The sequence below is a fragment of the Mustela nivalis genome (assembly GCF_964662115.1).
Source record: "Mustela nivalis genome assembly, chromosome: 1".
Lineage (NCBI taxonomy): Eukaryota > Metazoa > Chordata > Mammalia > Carnivora > Mustelidae > Mustela > Mustela nivalis.
This window is the reverse complement of record NC_139020.1, coordinates 54184392-54196447: the sequence shown is the minus strand read 5'-3', so window position 1 is coordinate 54196447 and position 12056 is coordinate 54184392. Positions and strand designations below refer to the sequence as shown.

The 12056-nt window shown below is 38.8% G+C and overlaps 1 protein-coding gene across 12 annotated transcripts in view; it reads right to left on the bottom strand.

Moving 5' to 3' along the window:
• The window catches only part of BBX (BBX high mobility group box domain containing), a 278064-nt gene that overhangs the window by 67353 nt on the left and 198655 nt on the right, over positions 1-12056 (bottom strand). For all 12 annotated transcript variants that reach the window (XM_082696959.1, XM_082696957.1, XM_082696949.1 and 9 more), the window contains one exon: positions 9445-9512. In XM_082696959.1, the coding sequence (XP_082553085.1) occupies positions 9445-9512 (68 nt within the window). The remainder of the gene's footprint in view (positions 1-9444; positions 9513-12056) is intronic.

Here is a 12056-nt window from a genome sequence, read left to right as displayed (position 1 = left end):
TGTCTCTCAAAATCCAGTAACCTTTAACTTTACCCATAAGTTTAAGGCACTGTGAATTTAGCATATATTTTTGGTGTAAACAGAACAAATTCAGGAGCCAAGAGAACTGGGATCCTACTAGATGTGTGGTTACCTCTAGTCCATAGCAGAAATTGAAGCCAAAATGATAAGGGGCCTTGAGTGGGGATAATAGGAAGAGGGTGGCAAAAACAAAAACAAGAAACAAACAACAACAAAAAACCCAATGCCAGCAGCAAAGGCAGGGAGAGGACAGAAAAAACTGTGAACAGACACAAATGTTTTGTAAAGCACTGTGGTCTATCTAAAAGAAATTAAAGTAGAGCAAAGAGTCTCAAAGTTTCTCCTGAAGGCTTCAGTTGACTCAAGTAATTAATATTTATAACTATGGTTCTAAGTTGTCAAGATAAGGATAATTATAAAATATAGGCTTTATTAAAAGGCAGAAATGCGTGTGATACATGCTAGGCATATTTCCATCAGAAATCTCAAAATGTAAATATGGCTCAATGACACGGAAAATGTATGTATGTAGAAATTCATTCTTGTGTGCTTGACAAATAAGGCATCCAAGGCAGAGGTGTACATTTGTGCATATACTGATAAATATACACATTTGTTAAAGAAATCTGGGATTATATCCACATAAAAGTAAGAGAGTATTTTGCACACAAGGCTCCTATTTAAGTACTAGTCAGAGGGTCCCAGACCTTATCACCTTGCTATTTGTACTAATGGTACTCCAAATTACTTATTATATGGGGATTTGCATTTTATGGATAAATATCAATTCCTCAATCTCCATTCCTATACTGGGGCCAGCGTACTTTCTAAATATAAGAGAAAATATGAGTCAAAGATACCGCTTCATTAATTAAGAGGAAAGAAAAGACACCAAATAAGCAGAGGTTAAATAAAGGGAGGAAAAAAACCCCAAAAGCTTTTCCTAGAGTCTCTGAAATAATCCATAAAGCCACTAGGTGTAGCTATCTGCCCAAGTAAGAAACAGCTAAGGGGATTCTTAAAAGCAAAGTTTTGTTAATGTCCCTTAAATCCAAACTTCCCTTTGATTTAGCCATAATTCTCAATAACCAGGAAAGAGTTATTATTAGCCTAATTAAGATTACAACAAAGTAGTATCTTTTCCCACAAGTACACTTGACATCATGCAAACAGAAGATACAGAAATGTGATCCCGCCTCCTGATATAAAACAAGATCACACTAGTGAGATGCAGGAGAAGTGCTTTGGAAAGCTAGGTATTAGCACCAGCCTATTCCTCCCTCACAAGGTGGAAGACTGCAGCCCCACACAGTTGGATTTGGATAAACACAGTCAACAAAAAGGGTTAAGTGCATTGGTTTCATTTGAACCATACAGTTCTGCCCTTGCTATTTCAAACATTTGTTGATACTCAACTCCTTCAACAAATACTCAATAAAAACCCACTATGTGCCAGTCACAAAACTGCATACTGCTTTTAAGAAGCTTACATTCCACCTGTATGCATTATGTGCTAGGGAATGAAATGATAACTAAGGCAAAGTGTCTGGCCCTTAAGTGGCTTATAATCCAAGTGTGGGGGACAGCTACACAGTTAAGATGTAAGTGCACGGTGGCAGAACACAGTAGCAGGGTAAGGCCTCTGAGGACAGAGTACGGTAGCCTTCACTCCTTCTGGAATAAGCAGAAGTTATTAAGACAGTAACATCTAAGATATGCCTAGGAGAAGACACCAGAATTGTGCAAATGATGTGGTAGCAGCAGGAGGAAATGTATGGAAGCAGGTGCCCTGTGTGCTGAGAAACAATGACTTTCTCAGTGCGGACGAAGAGTAGAAGCCTGGAGTGTAGTGGGAGATGAATCAAACAGAGAAATCTGAATTCTCTGTTACAAAGTTTGAAAATTAGGCTGAAGGCAATGGGGAGCCAGCCAAGGTTTTCACTCAGTGGAGCAGCATGATGAGAGATAGGTAGTTAGATAATTCTGTCAGTGGAGTGCAGGATGACCTTGGCTGAGAAGTGACTGGAGGCAGGAGACCAATTAGAAGGTTAAAAAAATAAACCAACTGAGATGTGGAGCCCCAATTCAATCAGAGATGGTATTTGCCAGGCCCCAGTAATTGCCTGGAAGGACGTCAGGGCTGAGGGAAAGGGTCTGGACAGGGCCAGGATTTCTAAGGTCAGTGAAAGCCTTTCACTGAAAGGGTTTCAGGATGGGGGAAGGGAAGGTACGCATGCACAGGGCAGTTGTCTTCGGTGGGAGGAGAGAGTTAGGGAGAAGAGGATTCTGTTTCAGAGTTCAAGGGTAAAGATCCCTCATGATGCCCAGGGCCAGTGAACTGATTCTCACTCTCGTTCAGCCTCCCCCAGCCTTTCCTACAATTGGCAGCTTTTGCCAAGTATTCTTCTCTAACAGAGTACCTGAGTGATCATTTAATTTGCATTTAATAGGAGATGTTAAATGAAGCTCTGAAATGGACTTGTGCTTAAACACAGGTGAATTAAATGTAAGCATATTACATCCAAGTTAGTCCTTCAAAATGTTTTTAAGGATTAAAATAAAGCCACCCTTAATTAAACTTAAATTAGGTCAGAGAGAATCCGAGTGCGGAAGCACAGCACTTGGCTAGCTGACACCAGGACCCAGCCACCACTAGGCAGAGTACTGAGCTACCCTGGGGAGCATCACCAAATAACCCCGCACAGAATGGCATGCTCCCAAACCAGGAGTACACGGCCTCCGGCTGAAAGGAACAGAAGTCCGGGGTTTGACTCAGGACCCCAGGGCTACCGGGGTGACACCTGCTGCGCCTGAGTGAAGTTCTCCCATCATTCTAAGCCACGCAGTAGAGCACTAGTAGGAGTCCAGAAGGGGCTCCTGGCCGTGTCTGCAAGTACCTGCCACGGTAGCTGAGACAAATCACAGCACGCTCCTGCTTCCAGTTCCTCATGTGACGAAGTAGCTAGCACCGGCACTCCGCCTTCTTCAGGAGGCAATGCGGAGACAGAACGCAACGGCGTACAGAACAAGCTCTTAGCCACACAGCACAGCAGCAACCACCCCCTTCTCGTCTGTCCCCTAGTTCTCCACCCTCCTCTTTCTGAGTCCCAGCTCTTGTGCGGCCCATCTTCCCTGCCACCCCCTCCAACCATCTCGGAGAGACTGAAGAGCCCATGCAAGTTCAGCACTGTCTGGAGCACCATGGCCTGGACACTCGGCAAGGACAGATGCCTGTCAGTCAAGCTGGGCAAAAGGACTGGATTCCATGAGCCCGGATCCCCAGGCTGCTGATATGTGAACGAGGCGGGGCTAGCCAGCAGTTGTCAAAGTGGGCAGTGATTTCACCCAGAAAGCAGGTAACAGAAAATGTAAATCTAGGGTATTTCCTCATGAGATAGGTTTAGAAGTTAAAAAACCGTGAAATGAAAGCTTTGATGGGACAGGGTAAGAGTTTGGGGTGGGGGTGGGGGGCAGGGGTAGAGAATTCAGTGCATTTAAGCACAGTGGAATAGACAAATTAGTAATAGCCTAAGAAGGCACATATCAAACAGGCTCAAATGTACCAACCAATGGAAAAATAATTTCCCCTGGTTCACTTATGTCAAAAATTATAATAAAGACATGTGAATTTTAATTTTATCAGAATGTTTGTTTTAAACTTAAAACTCAGTGTGTAAAACATGGACATAATCTTTCATTCATTTAACAAATACAATGGATCCTTGAACAACATGAGGGTTGGGAGAGCCAACGATAGTCAAAAATCCATCTGAGACTTTTGACTCCACAAAACCTTAATTGCTTATAACCTACTATTGCCTGGAAACCTGACTGACTAGGTAAATCCTGACACCAGGACTTTATCACACGATGATCTTGGAGAGGCTATGCAATCTCTTTAGCCTAGACAGATTATCCCCCTTTATAAAAGGGGGATAATAATAAATAATAATACACCAACCTCAAAGGGCTTGCTGGAGGATGAAATGAAATAATCCATGGAAGTGCTTAGCACAGTGTCTGATCCAGAAAGCATTCACGAAACGACCCTATACAGTTCCAGCATGGTGTGCCACGGAAGAAAAGAGAAGAAACCAGATTTGGGATCGGCTGGGTGGAGGATGAATCATAAAGGCCTCGGATACCGCATGGGGACTGAACCCAGTCCTCCAGGGTTCAAATCCCAGTTCTGCACTTCAAAATAACTTTGAGAAAGTTATTTAGCCCTTCTCTGCTTCCACTTCCTCACTTAATGGCTTAATGTTTACTTGTGAAGCAGGAAGACTTAACTCACAGAGTTGTTGTGGAGATCGAGTTACTCTTCGGTAATGCATTTCAGAATGATACCAGGAATGAAGGAAGTACTCAATAAATGATAGTTCAGTGACTACTCCACAAACAAGTAAGGAGCCCTGCAGTTAAATTTAATGTTCCGACCTCAAGTTGCTTAACATCTTCTGGATGAATCAAGACTTACACATTGTATACAATGAGAAAAAAAAATTAAAGACTTTCATTACAGAGTTTATAATAAAGAACAAAACTAAACATAATCAAGAGCTATAATGCATAACACTGACAGTAAAAGCAACGATCAGGAACAAGAGGAATCAAATTTGGCTCAACTAATCAGGAAGGGCTCCCTGGAGGAAGTGAGAGATTGATGTTATGAACATGAAACAAAATATATTTAATTTTTAGTATTTAATTTTCAAGTTTCAATCATATGGAAATTTGGATATATGAACTGTTTTACTTTTGAACAGGCAGATGGTGATCAACAAAATCAGTGAAATCTCCTTTGAAGTCAGAAGTATGTGAAGAATTTGCTGTATATAAAACCCTGTACCTCATTACCCCATGAGCTCCATGACGGTCCAGAATCATGTCTGGGTTTGTTCTCTGATGGGACTGGCACATAGTAAGCATTAGGTAAATACCTGCCATGTGACTGAATGTGTGAAAAGATGGCACACAGTTACTACACTGTTCACTCCTTACATACAAACTGATAATGGAAGTGTTACCATCATTTGCTAGCATCTTCTCCACTAACTTTTTATGCTAACTCAGCTACTCTGCTTAAGTCATACTTCCTACCCAGTAATTTATACCATGTATTAAAAAGTTGTCTCCTTCTCAAGCACCTCGTGATTGAGAATAAATTGTAACTGCAATTTCCTACCAGTTATCGATGGATAAGGAGCCCTGCATGTGTGTGTGCGCATGTGTGCGTGTGCACATGGTGCCGTGCCAGTAACGCACACGAAATCCTGTAGGACTGATGCCTTGTAGAATTTAAGCTTTTAAGTTATGTATGAAATGCCTAGAATAACATAGGTTAATAACACCAGGTACCTGCAAGAATGCTCTTCAGGAGAGGTGAAACTGCCTTATAGGTTTTACTTAATGAATCTTCACAGGTGTCTTGGGAGTTAGAGGCAAGTGGGTATTATTATTTTTTTAAGATTTTATTTATTTGACAGACAGAGATCACAAGTAGGCAGAGAGGCAGGCAAAGAGAGAGAGAGAGGAAGGGAAGCAGACTTCCTGTTGAGCAGAGAGCCCAATGCGGGGCTCGAACCCAGGACCCTTGGATCAGGACTTGAGCAGAAGGCAGAGGCTTTAACCCACTGAGCCACCCAGGCACCCCCCCAAGTGGGTATTATTATTACCTCCATTTTACAGGATGAAGGACTCTACTGTCTTATTTTTTGGTTCCAACGAAAGAACTAGGCATTGTAAAATCACAGACTTAACCTCCACTTATACTTATACTTCCCACACATTTGAAAGTTTGCCTTCCATCACAACTAAATAGATACTGATGCCTCAAACCTTCTCAGCAGCTAGGATTACTCTCCTTAACTTACTACATTTTCTTTTAGTCCCCAAATCACCCTTCCTTCTGTCCTACTCAGGACTTTCTGGCCCTGACTCAGGCAGGATATGGAGTGTGGTCCTTTCCAATACGGATCCATGCTGTTCTCTGTATTACGTGTGGACTTCAGTCCCTACACACTCCTTGAAACGCAGCACTCCTGGCCTTTATTCCTTAAATTTTATTAAGCTTTGCACTTTTATTAAAGTAACACATATAATAGTATAGACTATTTTTAGTATTGGAGAGCACTTCTACAAACCCGAGATCGGATATTATAAACTGCATTCACTGCCTTTTCATCTTTAGATAATAATTCTCTGATATGAAATGTAAGGGCCTACCTCTCTTTATATAACGGCCTTCTCTTTTGCTCTTCCCAGAGTCTGACGGGAATGCTGAACAGATTGCCTCTCACGTCCTCTGTAGCCCTCTGCAGGCCTATTCTCAGCTGATCTGTATACTGTATTTTACTGATTAAGCAACTTCCATTTGGCTTCTGATTTAACTATCTTTGCAAAAATCTGATGTTCATTGGTAACATTCTTTCTGTTTCCCTCACTATTAAGAGGTATTTGTTAGGGAAACTTGCATGCTTACATTTCACCAAGTTTCAACAGAGGCCAGCTTAGTGTGGCATGTTGAGCCTGTGGTGGGGAGGAGGGTCACTCCTTTATGTCTGTCCTGCTAGTTCATCTATTTTGCTTCCTCATCCATAAGTGAATGACAAGCAGTTTTTAAAAATCTTAATGCATTTCAACGTACCCTGGAAATAAAGGAAACACACGACTAATCATTTATGTGAAAAACAAAAGAACCAAACTGTAAATACAAATTTCAGCCTTTTTATTAATCAGAGAAAAAGATAGCACAACTGAAAACTAAGCCTGCCTCAACAATAGCAGTATGTACAAATGTACACCTAATAATGCCACAAACTATTATGGCAAAATCAGAACTGATCAGAAGATTCAGGAAAAAGACAACTCAAACATTTTCTTTGTCATTACTTCCCCATTGATAGCTCAAGAACCTACGATTTCTCTCTAAAAACTCTTAAGAGCACATTAGGGAGATCCAGGAACGATTACAGACCAAACAAGCTTTCAATCTGGAATTTTAGTACTTTAGATATTAGAATATATTCAGATATATTAATCTGATAAGTTATTATTTACAGCAAGCCTACATGCCTTCTAGAATTTTTTTAAAGAACTATTACCTATATTAAAATTTCTACATTTAAAAATACAGACTTCTGAGGAATTTTTTCTATGTAGTTAGGTTTGAGGTTAATGAACAAAAGAAAATCTCCTCCCTTTAAGAATAGTATTTCAGAATAAGAATTCTGCAATGGCATTTAAAAAAGCCGTTATGATTAGACTTTCTACGTGGCCGAATTTTTGTAAAATGTCACTTTATTTGACTGGTCCTACCTAATAGCATAAACACATATCACAGTAATTGTTCCAAATGTCAGCAGTATGAAACTTCTGTAACATTCTCTCCTTATCTCATTACCCTGATAATTTTCTTAGGAAACTCTAAGTACATATTTATTGTTCATCATCTGCCTATGTATCTGGGCCCCTACCATTCTACAACCATGTTTACATATTTGGAATGAGAAGATTTTGCAGGGAAAACAGATGCTAAATGAAGTCTACTGATGATATCTACAATATGAGCTCTCAAAATGAACCATATTTAGACACAGGTTAATTTTGTACAACACTCACTGCTTTATTGTTTCAGTATCTCAAGATCAGTGACCTAAATATACCTCTGAGATGAGAAGTAGGAAGCAAGAAGGAGCTATATTCTTAGAAGTGGTTCTTCAAGACCAAATGGCTGGCAACTTCTTCATTAGCAAAGATTCCCTTTTCCTATATGGTGCACTTCTTTAAGTAACTTACCTTTATAAACTACTTTTGCTCCAGAATTCTCAAAACAGTTCCCCTTCCTCAGAAATAAAAAGTTGACCACTGTTTAAATTACTTGTGTAAAAAACCTGCTGTTCTTAAAAGGGAGATCTTCTCCCTGAAGGAAGCCCAGGAAGTGGGCTTTAAGCAAAGGCAGGGGTTGTAGGGTGGGGGGCAGTTTTTTCTTTGACTAACATTTTTTTCTAAGTTTTACAAATATTTATTTATTTAATTTGCACGTGTTCCATGAAGTTAGAAAGAATGGTTAACAGAAGCTGGGAAGAAAACACATTATAGTATAATCTGTTAGAAAAGATGATGCTGACTCTCACAACACAGTACATTCTTAGAAATCATGAGTCACGCTGTGTTGAAAAGGTCAAGTGTGCATTATTATTCCAACATTCACCTTTTGCAACATGCTTGTGATACTCTATACCTAAGTAAGAGTCATTATGATTGCTATCAGGCAGCCATGTGTTAGAAAGAGAAATGGTTTCCGAGAATTCTATTGTGTTAGGAAGTAAAAACATGCTGAATAGTAAGTATGCAAAGGTACAAAGTGACATGTTTATTTTTCTCGGCTAAAGATTAGTACAATGTAAACAACTCCCAGTATACCAGTTTACACACATTCTTTTGCTACACCGAATCAAATGGAATCACATTAATTATGTTAAATATATGGTCAACTACTATGGATCCCAAATGTGAACTGCGGATAATTAAAAGCCTCTGTGATAGAAATATCTTACACAGTATCGTGAAAATCCCTATTTAAATTAAGAGTCAACTGTACTCTGTAGGGCATATTCATAACTTCAAAAAAAAGTAGAATTGAGCTGACTGCTCTTTGGCCATAAATAGTGGCTCTGGTTGGGACTCAAAAGTCTCATTCTCAAGTACCTGCGCATGGTAAAATAGCATGATCTCAGGTTAATTTGTCTGGCCTCTGTTAAATAGGTCTGGAAAAGAGAGAAATTCCACAAATGCAAAATATGCATGGTTAGCTGCTATGACCTGCCCATGAAACGTACCCTAAATGCCAAAAATGTTTTGTAAAAGCAGAAGAGATCTCATAAAACCAATGTCATAAGGGCCTGGGTCCTTTTCATTTTCCATTTTAAAGAATAAAACAATCTTGGAATGCCATGTTTCATAAAAACAAGAGTTTGGATTTATTCAGGTACCAGAAAGACTTGACAGTTAAACTCTCATGTTTTCACTAGCAAAAGTCTGTAAGAGAACGTCACAAAAGCAGGATACATTATGAATAGAGGGAATGAATCAGAGGACCCACCCTACAGACCTATGACACAATTGTGGCAAATGCTAATTATCAGTACATTCCATTTCTCTCTCTGAGGTTCACAAAACCACAAAAATCTGCACCTGATCTCTTAATTTGCGTCCTCTTGGGTTTATTTCCACCACTTCTGCTCTACTCAAGGCACACTACAAAGCACATACAGATCTTGACCAAAACAAACAAAAAGAAAGATAAAGTTTGCTTATGAGCTGTAAACAGTAAAACTACAGAACTAAGAGCATGAAAATGCAAATGTCTGTGTTTTCAAGCCTCAGTGTGAGCAGAGTGGGCAGGAATGAGGACCAGCTTACCTCTGGTGTTCCAAGAGCATGTTCTCCAGCTAAAAGCAGCATGCTCAGGCCTCCCATTTGAGTAGGATCTGAAAGTCAAAAACAAATAAATCATCGATTTACAAGCATAAAGTACATATATCCACACAGAGTCAAAAAGGAATGCTAACAAAGACTCAAAATACAATAGAACCATATAGAACTTGTTATAGAAAACTTTCAAAACTCTTCATTATAGCAATAATCTTGCATATATGTGCTTAAGTACTCATACTTTGGTGAGCCTATTGTCTCACCATTTCAAATAACACTTTCTTCAATACCACAGCTATTTATAATATGAATTATCTCCTAATGTGATGCTTCTTGCTTTACTGAATTGGGGGGAGAGTGGTTTCAATGGATTTTTTTCTTTTTAAACAAAAGAGTACTTGTGCTTGATGTCTAAGAAGTTTGAGTTTGCTTTTCTCAAATTGTTATTTCTACCATGTAAAATGAGGGCTGATAAAAAGTACCAGGCTATATGAGAAACTTTATTTAAAAAAAAAAAAAAATTTATAAAAGGAGTCTTCCAAAATCTCGGGGGCTTTGTTCAAATAATCTTTAAAACTTTCAAAAACAAATTTAAATTAGAGAGTGATGTATTTTTGATATTTTCAATCTTAGGGGTATAGTCAGGTGCTTCCCCAAAATACTTTTTCATTTGAAGTGAATCCTTTTCATATTACCGAAGGCCTTTGTTTTCATTCCTTCAATAATCAACAGAAACAAAGAGAGAAAATAAAAACAGCAAAGCGGTAAATGTACAACCCAGGGTTTATGATTAAACAAGTATTAGAGAAAGAAACCTATATTCCTTAAGATTGTATTAAGCCAATTAAATTTCAGATCTGCACTGAAATAACATATATGGCAGTGCCTAACCTAACTCACTGACTGTCCTTGCGCATATAGATCATACATAAATGCATTTTTATTTTTAGGAATCCCTCAATTAAAGTGAGAATCAGGAATACTGTTGCCTGAAGACACAGAGGGGTTTTCTCTTTTTTATTTAAAAATAGGACCTTAGGTATATGTTTGGACAAGATCTGTCTTAACTCACAAAGCCATTCTTTTTTTTTTTTTTTAAGATTTTTATTTATTTATTTGACAGAGAAATCACAAGTAGACAGAGAGGCAGGCAGAGAGAGAGAGAGGGAAGCAGGCTCCCTGCTGAGCAGAGAGACTCAATCCAAGGACCTGGGATCATGACCTGAGCAGATGGCAGCAGCCTAACCCACTGAGCCACCCAGGTGCCCCTCACAAAGCCATTCTGATCACATCTTACATACAGTCAAAAATTTTTTTTTAAAAATTGAAAAAAGAATCTGAAGTTGTTAAGAAAGAAGGAGAGGAAAGGAAAGAACAGAAAGAAAAGGAAAGGAAGGAAGAAAGAAAGAGAAAGAAGAGGTTATTAGAGGAGAACACAGATCACCCAAAGATCAGGTGGTCAGGAAACAGCTTCATGTTGGAAAGTAGCCCCACAGAAAGATGCTATATATGGAATACACAGGAACTCTGCTGTGATGAATGGTTGTTGTAATGAGGTAAGCCTCTTTGTTATTGTTTTAAAAATTCCATCTTTAATTAAATGTGAAGTTTAAGAACAACTGTGCTTTTTAAAATACACACAAATCTATTTAAAATTAAAATCAGGGGCAAATGAATTTAGTAGGAAGTAAAAATTTTAGTTTGGTTCTATGGGTAGCTAAATTTTACTGCGGTCATTCTAGAGATCAGGAAGACTGAGAGTTGGTTTCTAATAGAAATAAAAATGTGTTGGTTTAAATTTTAAAGTAAAATAGGAACATGCTTACATGACATTTATCAAAGTGATTAGTTGTTATGTATCAATGTGATTTTGCAAGAAGTTTGCTGTATAGATAGTAAAACACAGACCAAAAAGTAACCATCATCCTTTGATTTAATTCATACTCACACAATGTTACCTAGAAACATTAAAAATATGCATATAGCATGCTTTGCTTTCTCTTTACCAAGACCTGTAATAAATTAAATTCTACACAACTTTCTCTTCTTGGAAATCATACATTTAATTTGGGATTATTCAAATCAGCATAATGTCATGTGACAAGGACTACTAGAAAAACAAAAGATTCCATGTTGAGGAAAAGCTTACACTGTCCTCTAAAGGCCCTAGGAGGACTCCCCTAGATCAAACAGCTAAGCACCATGTTATTTGTTTTTTAATTGTTAGTCACCATACAGTACATCATTAGTATGTAAGTAATTAGTATGTAGTAAGTACTACATTGATGTAGTGTTCCATGCTTCATTGTTTGCATATAACACCCAGGGCTCTATGCAACAATTCCCTCTTTAATACCCATCACCAGGCTAACCCATCCCTCCACACCCTTCTACTCTAAAACCTCAGTTCGGTTCCTGGAGTCCATAGTCTCTTATGGCTTATCCCCTCCTGATTTCCACCCCCTTCATTTTTCCCTTCCTTTCCCTTACCTAATGTCCTCCATGCTATTCCTTATGTTCCACAAGTACGTGAAACCATATGATAATTGACTTTCTCTGCCTGACTTATTTCACTTAGCGTAATTTCCTCCAGTTCCATC